This window comes from Oncorhynchus clarkii, chromosome 8 (genome assembly GCF_045791955.1).
Source record: "Oncorhynchus clarkii lewisi isolate Uvic-CL-2024 chromosome 8, UVic_Ocla_1.0, whole genome shotgun sequence".
Taxonomy (NCBI): Eukaryota; Metazoa; Chordata; class Actinopteri; order Salmoniformes; family Salmonidae; genus Oncorhynchus; species Oncorhynchus clarkii.
In genome coordinates this window covers 22540496-22557743 of record NC_092154.1, presented here as the reverse complement: position 1 = coordinate 22557743, position 17248 = coordinate 22540496, and the positions used below count along the sequence as shown (strand labels likewise).

The window sequence follows — 17248 nt, the reverse complement described above, 5'->3', positions numbered from 1 at the left end:
ACAACAGTAGTATCAACAACTAGAACAAAAAATAACATTTTCAAAAATTGCAGTGGATAATACGTGTGAATGTTAATGAATCTCTTCTTATTGGGATAAGTTTGTTGAGTAAGGATTCATATGTGGGAAACCCATTTGAGGGGTCGAAGATTGTGAAGCAAGGGCTTGGAAAAGTGGAGTCTGTCAGAGTGACCAGGAGTGGTCTTATTAATTGTATTTCTGAAGAACAGGGGAAGATTGCAGTGGGCCTCAAGAGAATCCAGACAACAGAAGTGCTGTGTTTTGAATTTGAGTAGAGCACCTGTCAAAGGAGTCATCTCAGGGGCGATGAAGATCATTCCTGGTGTGGTTGGTGCCCTGCGTCTGACCCACGTGAAGAAAGTCTGTCGGCCCTGTTGTTTTTTGATAAAGAGCAAATACCTACGGATGTGACGCTTGGTTATGTAAGATAGGCTGTAAGAGCTTTCATCTCCAAACCACTGCAGTGTAAGAATTGTAAAGGATTTGGCCTTGTTTCAAGTGTATGCAGACAAAATAGTATACTGAAAAAAATGTGTGTAGAAATACGACAGTGTTGCAATTGTGGTGGGGATCATGATCCTGAGTTACTGGAGTGCCCTTTAAGGGTGAAGGAGAATGAGGTGGTAAAAGCTAGAGCGGTCAATCAAATCTCCTATGCGGAGGTGATTAAAATCATTGAGTGACTAGTGATGCTAGTCAATATATGGTAGTGGATACACCACAGCCTGTAGTAAATGTTTGCTGCCAGACAAAAGATTACTGTGTGTTAAAAATGTGGATTTTGTTGCGTTCATTAACACATTTATAAACTGTACAGCACAAGTCTCAAAGAAGTCTATGAAACTGGACATTATTGTGGCTGCAGCAGAAAAGTTTTGGGGATTAAAGGATTTTACATCTGAAGACTTGCAAGGGCTACTGGCGCCAGAAGACCCGCCCTACCATATTCGCCTTGAGCCTGTGTAGGTGTAACAGATTTAGCTTCCGTCCCTCTCCTCACCCCGAAACAGGGACCCTCTGCACACATCAACAACGGCCTCCCACGAAACATCATTACCTATCGTTCCATAAAAGCAGAGGCCCTTGCAGAGCAAGGGAAACAGCTACTTCAACGTCTTAGAGCGAGTGACGTCATTGATTGTAACGCTATAAGCGCGCACCCGGCTAACTAGCTAGCCATTTCACACCGGTTACATAGGGATCAGATCTGTTTTATTTTTTTAACAAAAAGGTTGTTTGATTTATTGTATTTTTTTGGTAATTTGTTCAGTTTTGGGGGGGGGGAATCCTGTTTCCATCCGGCATAATAGGTGGCGGGATGCACATTAAATTGTGTGATCGACCCTGGGTTTATAAGCGCGGATATCGACTCTGCCGCTTGAGCATGCTTTTGCGGCACAGTCGATAGCGCGCTGGACTTCGGGCTAGAAGGTCGAGGGATCGAGACCTGCTCTCTGCCTGTCTCATTTACATAGAATAAAAAAACAACCATACGTAGTTCTCGCGTGATTTCATATTTGCTGAATCGTCCAATCAGTGAGCTACGTGTATCTTTCGGGTTCAGAGGGTAAAGGTTGTATGAAGATGGCAGCCGTGTAAACTGAGGCGTTGGCAGTAAACTAAATGGCTCACAGGAGTAGATGAGTGTGCATCCATATCTAGACTTGAAATGCAGAGCTCGATAGATACCTGATAATTATTCAATTTCGAGATTTTGTCGAGGAGGGCGGCATAATGGCAATAGTGTACGAGTTCGTGTGGCAGGTTCTGCATGTCCTTCTCCACATTCATAGAACGCTTATCACTTGGTTCCGAATCCGACTTCGGAATTGGAATGGGCGACTGTGGTCACGAGCCTTAACAGCGCTTATTGTGCCGATGGCTCTCTCGTTTCCTAACCCCAAAAAGATTGTCCCAGCACCCGGTAAACGCGTTGGTCGTCGGTATCGCTGGGGGGCGGATGGGAAATCTCTGGAGAAGCTGCCTGACCATATCGGTTTATTGATAGCGGAAGAGGAGCCACGGTACACAGATATAGCCAACCTTGTGGTGTGGTGCATGGCAGTCGGCATATCTTATGTCAGTGTGTACGATAATTACGGTAAGAATTTAATTTCTTCGTTATTTTATTTATATTAAATGACACCAGGAAGTGTTGCTAAATACAGCACCACCAGACAGTCACGTGCGCTGCAGTGCAGACCCTTGCCAGCCAGCCATATTTAGATTGGCTTGTAAATCAGCGATTGTTGAACTTTCCTATTCGTGGTACTTTGTTTGTTGCCTTGGATAACTGTTACCTAGCTATCTATTATCAATTCTGATAGTCAAATAGTTTTACCCAGCCTTCCATAATTTGTGCGATATCTGCTTAGGCCTCAAGTGCCTTGTTGCTATTATAAACAGGTTACCCACATAATTACAGCAGTACATTTTAATGTTTTGTTATTACCAGTAAATAAAATGTTTTGTCATACTGTTGTATATGGTCTGATCTACAACGGTTGTCGGCCAATCAGCATTCAGGGCTCCAACCACCCTCATTCCCAAATGGCATGTCTTGTCGTCAGAGAAACCGCTGGAGTGTGATAGTTTCAAATCAAATCAAATCAAATCAAATCAAATTTTATTTGTCACATACACATGGTTAGCAGATGTTAATGCGAGTGTAGCGAAATGCTTGTGCTTCTAGTTCCGACAATGCAGTAATAACAAGTAATCTAACTAACAATTCCAAACTACTGTCTTGTACACAGTGTAAGGGGATAAAGAATATGTACATAAGGATATATGAATGAGTGATGGTACAGAGCAGCATAGGCAAGATACAGTAGATGGTATCGGGTACAGTATGTACAAATGAGATGAGTATGTAAACAAAGTGGCATAGTATAGTATAAAGTGGCTAGTGATACATGTATTGCATAAGGATACCGTCGATGATATAGAGTACAGTATATACGTATGCGTATGAGATGAATAATGTAGGGTAAGTAACATTTATATAAGGTAGCATTGTTTAAAGTGGCTAGTGATATATTTACATCATTTCCCATCAATTCCCATTATTAAAGTGGCTGGAGTTGAGTCAGTGTCAGTGTGTTGGCAGCAGCCACTCAGTGTTAGTGGTGGCTGTTTAACAGTCTGATGGCCTTGAGATAGAAGCTGTTTTTCAGTCTCTCGGTCCCAGCTTTGATGCACCTGTACTGACCTCGCCTTCTGGATGATAGCGGGGTGAACAGGCAGTGGCTCGGGTGGTTGATGTCCTTGATGATCTTTATGGCCTTCCTGTGACATCGGGTGGTGTAGGTGTCCTGGAGGGCAGGTAGTTTGCCCCCGGTGATGCGTTGTGCAGACCTCACTACCCTCTGGAGAGCCTTACGGTTGAGGGCGGTGCAGTTGCCATACCAGGCGGTGATACAGCCCGCCAGGATGCTCTCGATTGTGCATCTGTAGAAGTTTGTGAGTGCTTTTGGTGACAAGCCGAATTTCTTCAGCCTCCTGAGGTTGAAGAGGCGCTGCTGCGCATTCTTCACGATGCTGTCTGTGTGAGTGGACCAATTCAGTTTGTCTGTGATGTGTATGCCGAGGAACTTAAAACTTGCTACCCTCTCCACTACTGTTCCATCGATGTGGATAGGGGGGTGTTCCCTCTGCTGTTTCCTGAAGTCCACAATCATCTCCTTAGTTTTGTTGACGTTGAGTGTGAGGTTGTTTTCCTGACACCACACTCCGAGGGCCCTCACCTCCTCCCTGTAGGCCGTCTCATCGTTGTTGGTAATCAAGCCTACCACTGTTGTGTCGTCCGCAAACTTGATGATTGAGTTGGAGGCGTGCGTGGCCACGCAGTCGTGGGTGAACAGGGAGTACAGGAGAGGGCTCAGAACGCAACCTTGTGGGGCCCCAGTGTTGAGGATCAGCGGGGAGGAGATGTTGTTGCCTACCCTCACCACCTGGGGGCGGCCCGTCAGGAAGTCCAGTACCCAGTTGCACAGGGCGGGGTCGAGACCCAGGGTCTCGAGCTTGATGACGAGCTTGGAGGGTACTATGGTGTTGAATGCCGAGCTGTAGTCGATGAACAGCATTCTCACATAGGTATTCCTCTTGTCCAGATGGGTTAGGGCAGTGTGCAGTGTGGTTGAGATTGCATCGTCTGTGGACCTATTTGGGCGGTAAGCAAATTGGAGTGGGTCTAGGGTGTCAGGTAGGGTGGAGGTGATATGGTCCTTGACTAGTCTCTCAAAGCACTTCATGATGACGGATGTGAGTGCTACGGGGCGGTAGTCATTTAGCTCAGTTACCTTAGCTTTCTTGGGAACAGGAACAATGGTGGCCCTCTTGAAGCATGTGGGAACAGCAGACTGGTATAGGGATTGATTGAATATGTCCGTAAACACACCGGCCAGCTGGTCTGCGCATGCTCTGAGGGCGCGGCTGGGGATGCCATCTGGGCCTGCAGCCTTGCGAGGGTTAACACGTTTAAATGTCTTACTCACCTCGGCTGCAGTGAAGGAGAGACCGCATGTTTTCGTTGCAGGCCGTGTCAGTGGCACTGTATTGTCCTCAAAGCGGGCAAAAAAGTTATTTAGTCTGCCTGGGAGCAAGACATCCTGGTCCGTGACTGGGCTGGGTTTCTTCCTGTAGTCCGTGATTGACTGTAGACCCTGCCACATGCCTCTTGTGTCTGAGCCGTTGAATTGAGATTCTACTTTGTCTCTGTACTGGCGCTTAGCTTGTTTGATAGCCTTGCGGAGGGAATAGCTGCACTGTTTGTATTCGGTCATGTTACCAGACACCTTGCCCTGATTAAAAGCAGTGGTTCGCGCTTTCAGTTTCACACGAATGCTGCCATCAATCCACGGTTTCTGGTTAGGGAATGTTTTAATCGTTGCTATGGGAACGACATCTTCAACGCACGTTCTAATGAACTCGCACACCGAATCAGCGTATTCGTCAATGTTGTTATCTGACGCAATACGAAACATCTCACAGTCCACGTGATGGAAGCAGTCTTGGAGTGTGGAGTCAGCTTGGTCGGACCAGCGTTGGACAGACCTCAGCGTGGGAGCCTCTTGTTTTAGTTTCTGTCTGTAGGCAGGGATCAACAAAATGGAGTCGTGGTCAGCTTTTCCGAAAGGGGGGCGGTTTATTTTCTATCAACTGTAACAATGTTGTATAGCTAGATTAGAGAATATGATTTCAACTAGTGGAGTCCCGACTCTCAATAGGCTTTCAAGATTTGACATGTGGCATTTTCACCTATTCTCTGAGCCTAGAGGGAATTGGCTTAACTGAAGGTTACACACACGCACAGTATTTCTGTTCTTGCTTCCCGAGTGGCGCAGTGGTCTAAGGCACTGCATCTCAGTGCAAGAGGTGTCGCCAGTCCCTGGTTCGAATCGAGGCTGAATCACATCCGGCTGTGGTTGGGAGTCCCATAGGGCGGCGCTCAATTGGTCCAGCGTCGCCTGGGTTTGGCCAGTGTAGGTCGTCATGGTAAATAAGAATTTGCTCTTAACTGACTTGCCTAGTTAAATATAATTCACCACAGCCACTCTTACTGGGTCATGCTAGTTTGAAAATATTGTTTACGCCTTGAGTGCTTTCTCAGTGGTGTGGTTCCTCAATGTCTGCTGACTTGTGTCATCAGTCTCACAGCCAAATGTGGCACATGATTCATTATTCCCCCCTAATTACTCGACTTATTATATAATATTATGTTAATTTTAGGTATCAGTTTTGAAAGGTTGCAAATCTCCTTGTTTTTTCGTCTTTCAGTTAAGTTCGGCTGTGCCCAATGTTCCTAACCCCCAGTGAGAGGTTGAAACCCCCCCCCCCCCTCCTCCCAACAGATAACATTTCCATTTTGGTTGGTCATGGCTAGAAGGGATCCAGCTTTTGTGAAATTAATGTCAAAAGTAGATTTTATTTTATTTATTTTAGCTAACCTTTACCTAATTATCCTAACCTGCTATGTTAATTCTCCTAAACTACTGCATAAGTTCTCCTAACCTGCTACAAAAAGTAAAATCTGACATTTAATTTGACTAAAGATGGACCCCTTCTAGCCATGACCCTTTTGGTTCCCAGGTGTCTTCAGGAGGAACAACTCCAGGCTGATGGATGAGATCCTGAAGCAGCAGCAGGAGCTCCTAGATCTAGAAGGCTCCAAGCAGCTCTGTGTGGAGTTCCTTAACAATGGCACTGACAAACAGGACCAACAAGGTGAGACACTTGAACACCGAACAGCAGGGGCTGTATGCATCTCAGATTAGGAGTGCTGGTCTAAAGCGGCACTCCACAAAAAAACAAAAAAAAAATTACACACAAACAATCCCCCCCAGTCTAAGGAAGCTGGCATAATGCTAATCGCGAGCTAAATGCCAAACGTTAACTCTAATACAGGTTGCTACCAGTGGTGGTGGTGTAGATCAATGTTTATTCAAGGGAATATTCTGAATCAACTGAGCAGTAGGATTCATATAGGCCTAATATAAACTATATCCATCAATTTAATAATCTATTTTTCTGGTGCGCTGAAATGTTATGTGGTGCTCCTAACTTTTCAAAATTAGGAGCACCAGTGCTACCAATAAAACATTAATTTAGAGCCCCGAGCACCAGAGCAAAAACTAAAATGTCCACCCCTTTCGGTCCCCGGGACCAGGATTAAGAAACACTGCACTAAACTGATCTTAAATCAGCACTCCTACACCTACTCAACGCTTGATACATACGGCCCCTCAACAGACATCTGGAACAATGGGACATGCCCTGTGGTTTCTCTGCTATTCTCCGTCCTTACTCCTGTACTATGCCATAATCGGGTTAAACCAGAATAACTAGATGGGCTACAACCAAGAAGAGAAGAGGCATTCAGAATTCTGCCACATGTAGTATGAATAATCAATTCAATTCTATTGGATACTAAATAATATATGAAACCCTTTAGGGCAATTTAGATTGCAAGGCTTAATTGGAGTAATATTCACAATTCATCATCACTTATTGAATGAATTTTGAAACGGATTACGAAAATTATAGTTAACTGTATTTTTTAGATGGATTCCAATTACACCATGCTTGAAAGCATGATTGCATCATCAGTGGCATTTGTTTATTGAAGAGCATGTGGACTGCAGCCAGCCTGTATTGACTGATTAAGATCTATTCTATTGTGTAGTCTTACTGGCCGTCTGCTGTTGGCAACTACATTATCTCTTGAGCAAGTCAATCTGTTATTACACACGGTCTCACACACACACAGACCGTATAGAGTAGTAAAGGAACACAACCCAGAATAATTCTCTTCAAGGAATTCTTGTTTTTCCTGTTCATAGAAACTATAATTCACTTGTATAATTTACGAATTATAGGATCTCTATGTTCTCTTGTTATTAAATTGTTTTGTAACCCATAAATGTCATATTACTATGGAACGCCGTTTGGGTCTTTGCGTGTCAAAAAATATACACGTCATATAACACTTTAACATGTCAAATAAGCTTGTTGACCAATCAGGATCTCAATATGACTGCACGTCACATAATAATTTAGCACATTCATGCATTTTTTACGTAGTTATGACACATTGATTACACTATCACTCGTATTTCATATGTCACAGCGATTCACCTGTTTCGTATCATATGACGCTGGTATAGTTGTCTCGCGCACCTTCTGCTGCCACACGTGCGCAGACACACTTCCCCAAGCGCTGGACACTGCTGGTCATAAAAAAAAGCTAGCTAGCTGATGGATGCAAACAATGGTCTTTCCCAAAAAACATAACAAAATGACAATCTGTTTCAGTAGCTATTGTTAGCTAGCTAACTATCTAGGCTAGGTGTCATCTAAAATACCCATAATATATAAGACAGTTCTTACATGCTGACCAGACCGCTCGCGCATGTTGACTACCCACCCACTGGCTCCAGGTCATCTACAAGACCCTGCTAGATCCCCGCCTTATCTCAGCTCGTTGGTCAACATTGCAGCACCCACCTGTAGCACGAGCTCCAGCAGGTATATCTCTCTGGTCACCCCCAAAACCAATTATTTCTTTGGCCGCCTCTCCTTCCAGTTCTCTGCTGCCAATGACTGGAACGAACTACAAAAATCTCTGAAACTGGAAACACTTATCTCCCTCACTAGCTTTAAGCACCAACTGTCAGAGCACACATATACTGCACCTGTACATAGCCCATCTATAATTTAACCCAAACAACTACCCCTTTCCCTACTGTATTTATTTATTTATTTTGCTCCTTTGCACCCTATTATTTATCTCTCTACTTTGCACATTCTTCCACTGCAAATCAACCATTCCAGTGTTTTACTTGCTATATTGTATTTACTTCACCACCATGGCCTTTTTTTGCCAGGTCGCAATTGTAAATGAGAACTTGTTCTCAACTTGCCTACCTGGTTAAATAAAGATGAGAGAAAAAAACCCAGTCTGATGGCCTTGAGATAGAAGCTGTTTTTCACTCTCTCGGTCCCAGCTTTGATGCACCTGTTCTGACCTCGCCTTCTGAATGAGTTTGCATTGGGGGCATACTTATTTCACTGTACAGCCTTACCTATGGACTGTGGATCAATGACACGGGGTATCAGTCTATTCAGTGACACCCAGAGAACATGGGGTATCAGTCTACTCAGTGACACCCAGAGAACATTAGCATCGTAGCTCTTATTGTGGGAATCTGAATTGAGCTACATTTATTGTACCAGTCATCCTACTATGTGTATTGAACACGCTTCCAGAGGAAAAACAATACAACGTGGTTGTTTTGGAGTCTGATAACTCAGAGGAGGACGTTGTGGGGGAACCGCTTTAGCAGTCTACTGAGTAGACTGCTAAAGCTAGCTAGCTACCGCAGAAGTTGCTAATAAAATCTGTATCAAAGATATTCGCAAGCATTTTTGCTCCTGATCTTATTTCAAATGCTCACACAAACGTTTTCCTATTCGGTTGAACACATAATGCCTTATTACCCACGCGGTATTGTGGACACATAATGCCTTATTACCCACGCGGTATTGTGAACACATAATGCCTTATTACCCACGCGGTATTGTGAACACATAATGCCTTATTACCCACGCGGTATTGTGAACACATCGTTCGTGGCCGGTGTGTGCTTGTTGGCAGACTTTATTTTTTGTACAGCTTTGACAGTGCTACTGATCGTAGTGGTGGAGCTTGGCTTGCTCATGCAAATTCAGCACACACAACTTTCTATAATAGAATTGTTTTATTTGACATGTCATATAGTGTTATTTGACGTGTATAGTTTGACACCCAAAGACCCAAGCGGCGTTCCATATATTATAACAGCAGGTTTATAAAGCAGGCATTCCCACCCACTAACCTTCAGTCAAACAGCCACCTGACACGTTTACCATTGATTGTTATGATTAGTGTGTGTGTGCGTGCCTGAGTACCGGTATGTGTGTTTGTGGGGCGCATTATGACTGTATTCCTCTGTTTCCACAGTGCTGTCGTGTCAGTCTGTATTGAAGGTGCTGTCTCCAGACGACGGGAAGCTGAGGATCGTGCAGGCAGCACAGCAGCTGTGTAGAGCTGTGGAGCAGAGGGAAAAGACATCCGAAGACATTAATGTCACTGTGTTGGACTCCCTACTCAGAGGTGAGGAGGCCCCAAGATCAGCAGGAGGACATGCCATTGGTTCTTACTGGTCTTTAGTGTATTGTTATTCGTTGACTGGGACCTTTATTTAATTGCTTAATCGTCAGGATAACACCCATAGACATTCTCTTGATCATAACAGTAGTTATCATAGACTGTAAATCATCTGATATTAATCTGTGCTGCACTATTACAAGCTGGAGTACAGTCAGTGAAGCTTAGCTCACCAGCTCTCCTTTGGCATGATGTTCAGAGTAGCAATTTCACTCAATTTGAAGCTCAGGAATGATGAAGAACAGAAATTGGGTAAAGGTCAAGAAGCCCCTGTTAGAGCAGCTCCAACAGTGTTTGATCAAAAGATGAAGGGAAGATGAAGCACTCTGAGCCAGAGCTCCTCTCTCAATGTGTTTTTTTTGACCTGAGCCCTCTGCCCGCCCAGGCTCTGCCCATCGTTAGCCCCTGGCTAAGACTGATCACCCTCACTAGCTGTAAATCACATCACCATTACTTTAGTGTAACACTCACAAATCAAAGCTCTTGTAGAAGGTGATGGATGAGACCAAAGGCAGAAATGTGAACAAACTGATGAGAAAGATGGTCTCCAGACAGAATATAAACTACAGAGGATAGCAGAGTTCACTTCAGTGCAGTTGAGTTGAATCCAATCAAATCCAGTGTAGTGTACAGTGAAGTTATCGTGTGTTTACTTCTCTGGGCCAGTGAGTGCAGCTGTTCCTCAGCACAGTCAGTGTCTATGGGGCTTGGCAAGCTGCTGCTGTAGCTCTCTAACACCCCCCCCCCCCCCCCCCCCCCCCCCAAAAAAAGAAAAGGCACTTCAGATGGTTATCTCTTAATCTTTTCCACAGTCCTTATGCAAACTAGCCTCTAAAATGCTCGAAACGGTGCACTCTGAAATTTCCAGTGATTGGTTGTTCCATTGCTCTCTCTGTATGTGCAGAGTCGAAGAGTACACCAGATCCAGACCTGGTTCTGAAGTTCGGCCCAGTAGAAAGCACCCTGGGATTCCTGCCCTGGCACATCAGACTGACAGAGTTCATGTGAGTATTGTACAGTGTCTGTCTGTGTGCACACGTTCGATAAGGCTGCCTCACTCATGTGGAAGACTGCTGGGATAGCCGCTGCTCTGAAGAGCTGGACACGAATGACAATGAGGTTCCTTTCTTATTCCTCATAACCACTCTGTGTGTGTGTGTGTGTGTGTGACAGAGAGGGAGAGTTTGTGTGTGCGTGCCTTTGCTTTGCCTCCTGAGTAGAATTGATATGGGCCTTTTGTGCTTATCTGTGCAGATTAACTGGTAAACCTGCCTGCTGCCTAATTTGTCTCCTGTCTTGACAGATTGACAAGGCTTTTTAAAACGCTGCTGTGAATCCAGTATAAATAGCAGTGCTGTTTTAATGGAAACGGAGAGGAAATGATGCAGTTCAGCCTTCATAAGATGCGACGTTGACAGATGATGCATCACTAACAATCGCAGAAATCCTATTTCTGGACATTAGCTATGTTTCCATTTAAAATAACAACAATAAAAATAGAAAATTGACAATTGCTTGCTAGGCTACGTTTCCATTTCACTATCTTGTGTTGATAAAGATAGCTGGATGTGATGGCATCATTCCGGGAAAAAAAGTGTTGAATAAAAATGTAGTGGTTGAAGTGTTTCCTTAACCCATGTAGGCAAATTGTGTATTAATAAGTTGGTGACCTTCTGTATGCCCTCCCACCTATGTTTGATGTCTCAGGTAGGCATATAGCCCACGAAAGCCAGCATGTAGACGATAGAATGTAATAATTGACTAATATTTACCGGACATTGCTTTTGTCGAGTAAACCTGGATCAATGGAAACCTGACTATAAATGTATCGTTATTTGGCAGTCGTGAAGTTCAGTCAGAATGGCCCACATTATTGAATGTGGGTCTTTACAAAGCAACATTTATTTTTCACAGAAAGACTTTATTTGCAACATGAGAGAGGACTCTTCTTTGTATCTGTCACATTATGGCATTTGTGAGCACACAGGCTCCATTTGGAAGTTGTCAATTTTCTTCAATTTTCTTCTATTTCCACTTTTTCCATTTTTAAATGTACATTTTTAAAAACCTTTTATTTAACTAGGAAAATCAGTTAAGAGCATTCTTATTTACAATGACTGCCTAGGAACAGTGAGTTAACGGCCTTGTTCAGGGGGGGGACGATCGATTTTTCTTACCTTGTCAGCTCGGGGATTCGATCTAGCAACCTTTCGGTTACTGGCCCAACACTCTAACCACTAGGCTACCTGCCGCCCAAAAAGTTGGTTAACAAACTGAAAGGGTGCGTACTGCCACCTACAGTTATGGAATGTTTGCTCACAAGTTTAAATCATTGGCTGAGCCCTTCTGATGACCTGGATGGAATTATGTGAACCTTCCTTAACCTATAGGAAGTCCCACCCAGTTGAGGACTTTTGCTATTTTGAAGTAGTCAACGGCCCTACCCATGCTTAAACAGGCTTTTGGGCACTAGAGGCCTAATCATTGTCAATGATTTGCAAGGACATTTTGGGCCTTGACCGCCATCAAACACTAGATGGCCATATAGTGCTGTAACTGCTTTAGGCATTAACTCAAGCAGCAGCTTTTGGGAATCACAGGAGATTTTTTTAAAGCAGCAATAAAGTACATAATTGTATTTGGAGTACGCCTTTTAACTAATGTAACATGGTGACATTTCTGTTAATCACTTATTGCTTGGTATCTATTTTACCAACATTATTTTATATTCATAGGTTTTACTCTACTGCCCATAGCTACTGCCATTGGAGGTAGGCTAGAAGTGTCTCTGTAGTATATCTCTCTAACATCCTCCCTCTCTCCTGCAGCTCCTTACCCTCCCATGTAGGCGTCTCCTATGAGGACTTATTCAGCGCCTTGCAGCGCTACGCCTCCTGTGAGCAGCGGCTGGGGAAGTGAGTGATTGGCCCCGCCCCTCCAGAGGAAGGGGAAAGACAAGGGTGTGGGGTAGGGGTCCGCCCTAGCCCCTCTTCCTCCCGGGTCTCTGTTTGCAGTACAGGCAGACAGCGTACTGCCACATCACATCAAATCTCACCTCCAACCCCGCTCACTCGGACTCACTGCTCCTCCGCAACATGAAAGGGTCACCAGGCTGCCTCTGTGAGGCATGCTGGGTAGTACGGACCCTGACAAGGTAATGGCACGCACTGAACATCAGCGGGCTTGGAAGAGATCGGCCAATGCCCCCGCATCAGCTGTATTAACGAAGAACCAACATTACCTGAAGGACATTGTTAGCCGTATGGTGTAAATCTAGTGTTGCTTTGCTTCTCTCTCGCTCTCTCTGTTTGCTGTAGATCCTGTTGTGCCCCTGAGGTATGAATGAGGATAATGGATCAAGCTTTCTGCTGCTCTGGAAGGGAGCGGTGTGTTGTGAGGAATGTGCCAGGCAGAAAGTTTAATGCTAAACAACAACATTGCTCTTCAGGTCTCTCCATCTCTGTAAAGGACTGCATGGAGGACCTTGGGGCTTTTCTGGAAATTATACTTCATATAAGTGTGCTTCAAATGTAGCGCTTGATCAATATGGTACGGGAGGATGTGGAACAAGAGCTCTGTGATACGTGACTATACTCTGCATGTTAAGGATGTCTGACTACATGGTTGTGCTGTGTCTTCATTCAGAGTTACTGTTGGTGGACTGTGTGTGTCTGCTTTTGTACATGTGTGAAACTCAGCCAGCAAGTTACACTAAACCTACACAAAATCCAATCTTTGCAATCAATCAGGATGAAAAATAAAGCAGTTGTCTGTATACAATTTCCCCCATGACCAACACTATTTTATTTGGTGTTGAATTACTAGGTTCTCACCCCGTTCTCCATAATATTAAGATTTTTGCATGTTGAGCCCCTTAATCCTCAATGCTGCTGTCTGTTGTGGTTAATCCATGTGAAGATTGACTAATTCTTGTATTAAAGTGTTTTGCTATTTCTTTCATCTCATGAACTTGTTTTTAAAACCCAGATTCAGTATTTTATTTTCCTTTCTCTCTGGTTACATGGCATACAGAAATATTTACACTGTAGGGATATCCTAGATAGACGACTCTAGTGCCCAAATGCCAATTTTAGCATGGGCAGTGCCATTGAGGACTTCAACCATTTTTGAAGTAGTCAACTGGGTCAACTTGGTTAAGGAAGGATCACATGATACCATTTTGGACTTCAGGAGGGATCTGCCAATGAATTATACTTGTACGTAAACATTCCATAACTGCAGGTGGCAGTAAATCACCAACCTGGGCTTTTTACCTGTTCAAACAACACTCCAGGTGGCAGTAAATCACCAACCTGGGCTTTTTACCTGTTCAAACAACACTCCAGGTGGCCGTAAATCACCAACCTGGGCTTTTTACCTGTTCAAACAACACTCCAGGTGGCAGTAAATCACCAACCTGGGCTTTTTACCTGTTCAAACAACACTCCAGGTGGCAGTAAATCACCAACCTGGGCTTTTTACCTGTTCAAACAACACTCCAGGTGGCCGTAAATCACCAACCTGGGCTTTTTACCTGTTCAAACAACACTCCAGGTGGCCGTAAATCACCAACCTGGGCTTTTTACCTGTTCAAACAACACTCCAGGTGGCCGTAAATCACCAACCTGGGCTTTTTACCTGTTCAAACAACACTCCAGGTGGCAGTAAATCACCAACCTGGGCTTTTTACCTGTTCAAACAACACTCCAGGTGGCCGTAAATCACCAACCTGGGCTTTTTACCTGTTCAAACAACACTCCAGGTGGCAGTAAATCACCAACCTGGGCTTTTTACCTGTTCAAACAACACTCCAGGTGGCAGTAAATCACCAACCTGGGCTTTTTACCTGTTCAAACAACACTCCAGGTGGCAGTAAATCACCAACCTGGGCTTTTTACCTGTTCAAACAACACTCCAGGTGGCCGTAAATCACCAACCTGGGCTTTTTACCTGTTCAAACAACACTCCAAGTGGCAGTAAATCACCAACCTGGGCTTTTTACCTGTTCAAACAACACTCCAGGTGGCCGTAAATCACCAACCTGGGCTTTTTACCTGTTCAAACAACACTCCAGGTGGCCGTAAATCACCAACCTGGGCTTTTTACCTGTTCAAACAACACTCCAGGTGGCAGTAAATCACCAACCTGGGCTTTTTACCTGTTCAAACAACACTCCAGGTGGCCGTAAATCACCAACCTGGGCTTTTTACCTGTTCAAACAACACTCCAGGTGGCCGTATGCATTTACACCATAATGCTAACTAATTACCCATGGGACTGAAACTCCCAATTCCTCACTAGCCAGTGGTTGGGTTGTCATAGGAAGGTTAATCAATAAATGTTACTGAAAACCCCATATATTCAGTACACCTATATGCTTTGTTTGGGTTGGATTCCCTCAGTGTCTTCTAAAGGTAGACTGAACAGCTGATATCTTCCTGCGAGCTAAATTGAACCGATGTAAAAGGTTGATTTATGGAGTTGTGTTGTCTGATCTTGTCCTCTGCATGTCCCCTCACATGTAATGTGGTCTATGGTAAGGTGAACAAGTGTTTTACTCCCTGTAATGTATGCACCGAAAGGCCTGCTGGATTTAACCTGAAATGATCAACTATTGAACAATGGACTGAGTGTGAAGCTGTAGTAACCTTGGATGTGTTAGATATTAATTGAATGTTTTATTTGCACTGACTTATAACCAAGGATGTGTTTCACCATCTGAAAGCTGTGTGCCTAGGGAGAGGCACTCGGATGCAGGTTGCTAGTCATTCTGAATTGATATGCAGCAGTCATTCAAATGCATGGTGGACTGCACCATCATTCAAAGGGAAAGCATCTTCCAACACTTCTTTTTAAACGCTTTGTTTGAAATACTAATGTGTGTTGTGTTCTCGATACAGGCAGGCTTAAACACCTGCAGCTGAGAGCAGCTCAAACCACTGTACTGCTACTCTACTCTCTGATGCAGCACTTTACATAAGTCTTAACATCCCCCTCAAATGGAAGATAGTTGAGTGTAGTGTTTTGTGATGTGGCAGCTGCGTGTAAACATTGAGGCAGATTTGCTTTAAATCCACTCTTCATGTCAGTCTTTTAGACCAAGTGAAGGCATATGGACTGCAGAAATGGAGAACTACATGAAATTGCGTTGGGTGATGTCAACCTTTGTCCTTGCGCAATTATGTACCCATACAACATTGATATACGATGCTATCGTCCCCCTATTGGCCAACCCAAAACATTTAAATAAATGTTGAAAACGCCAGTCATTCAGAAAGAAGTGAAATTGCGTTATGTTCATAACACATCCTCGCAAGGGAGAGGACTTTCCTCTAGTAAGCTTAGGAATTTTTTAACACTGAAATGTTGGTGTCTCATTTATCCAAAATGCCATATTTACTTCTCTAACAACCCTAGCGATGCCTTTAGGAGATTAGATTTGATCCAGTGTAACATGAGAAAAGGTGACAGACTGAGCTTCTCTCTCTCTTTCTCTATACAATAAATTGGTTATTTTGTATAGGTTTATTGTCTTAAAAGATTCCTTCCTATCCATGAGAATTTAGCTGTAAAAAGTTGTCTTAAAGTGATGCTCCGAACATTTCTATAATTTCAGTAGTTTTGAAAGTGGTGCTCATGAGCCAAAAGTCTTATATGAGATGTTAACATAGTTTTTACAGCTGATGTAGAATGACTAAAGCCTATTTTAATTACTCCTTCCTTTCAGTTGACTGTTCTCCCTGCTGATTGATCAACAAGGGGATGGCAGAAAGCATCGTCAGTTTCCAGTATGCTGGCTATAAGCAGCTAATTATAAATAGGGCTGTGAGTGCATTAATGAACAATTATGAACATGTGACCTTGTAGGAGGCTTGTACTTCATTTGTGAATGTTTATTTTAATCTTCATGTTCAGTCTGGTTGGGAAATAAACACATGCACAGACATGGGCTTCTAGTTGTAAACAGTGCCAACGCCACTGTGAACTGGGGTAGGGCCTGGAAGGGGTTTTCGCATTGTGAATAATGTTTCCTGTGTAGCGCTGAAGTAACCATGGCAACAACATTGTTCATCTGTGTATGATTGTAAATAATATGTCAAACATTTCTTATCGATTTAGAAAAACGATATAGAAACCAATTACATGTGTACCCATTTTAAATGAATTGAAATGGAAAACTGGTTATAAACTACTAATTTATGAGGTGGGATCCTGCTGTCTTTTTTGTTCATCTCTGTAGTTTCATCCTTTTAAGATAAATGACTCAATACTTAAAGGCAACATTAATAGACCTTGGTCTACTACTACAATAAACAGCACTCCTTGTCTTGATCAGTCATAACCTGTGGCAGTCCCCCATTTTTACTTGATTCAGTATTAACAGTAAAACTGCAGTGAATATCCATTGGGTTTAAGTTGAGAGGTGTCACAGTATGTTGGTACTATGAATAGTATCAGATCAATCTATGGAAAGAGCAAAGCCCAACCCCAGTGTTGGTAAATCTACATGAATTATTCACA

The 17248-nt window shown here is 43.5% G+C and overlaps 1 protein-coding gene across 5 annotated transcripts; it reads left to right on the top strand.

Annotated features, from left to right (window-relative positions):
• Positions 1-1568: 1568 nt before the first annotated feature.
• Positions 1569-16935, top strand: LOC139415107 (dehydrodolichyl diphosphate synthase complex subunit nus1-like). Of its 5 annotated transcripts, XM_071162930.1 has the most exons (7): positions 1584-2122; positions 6112-6246; positions 9521-9673; positions 10632-10731; positions 12556-12881; positions 13045-14281; positions 14854-16935. In XM_071162930.1, the coding sequence occupies exons 1-5, from the start codon at positions 1756-1758 to the stop codon at positions 12644-12646; spliced, it is 846 nt and encodes a 281-aa protein (XP_071019031.1). In that variant the 5' UTR covers positions 1584-1755; the 3' UTR covers positions 12647-12881; positions 13045-14281; positions 14854-16935. The 5 variants fall into 5 exon arrangements, with proteins under 5 accessions (XP_071019030.1, XP_071019028.1, XP_071019029.1 ...); XM_071162929.1 differs by having other exon boundaries at positions 1569-2122; positions 12556-14177; positions 14958-16935; XM_071162927.1 differs by having other exon boundaries at positions 1569-2122; positions 12556-14281; positions 14854-16933.
• Positions 16936-17248: the final 313 nt, after the last annotated feature.

Excerpts from the sequence above, each read along its gene's own strand:
- LOC139415107 (XM_071162926.1), top strand. The coding sequence starts at position 1,756 with ATGGCAATAGTGTACGAGTTCGTGTGGCAGGTTCTGCATGTCCTTCTC. Across the intron at positions 2,123-6,111 it reads CAGTGTGTACGATAATTACG|GTGTCTTCAGGAGGAACAAC; the intron begins GTAAGAATTTAA and ends TTTGGTTCCCAG. Across the intron at positions 10,732-12,555 it reads ATCAGACTGACAGAGTTCAT|CTCCTTACCCTCCCATGTAG; the intron begins GTGAGTATTGTA and ends TCTCTCCTGCAG.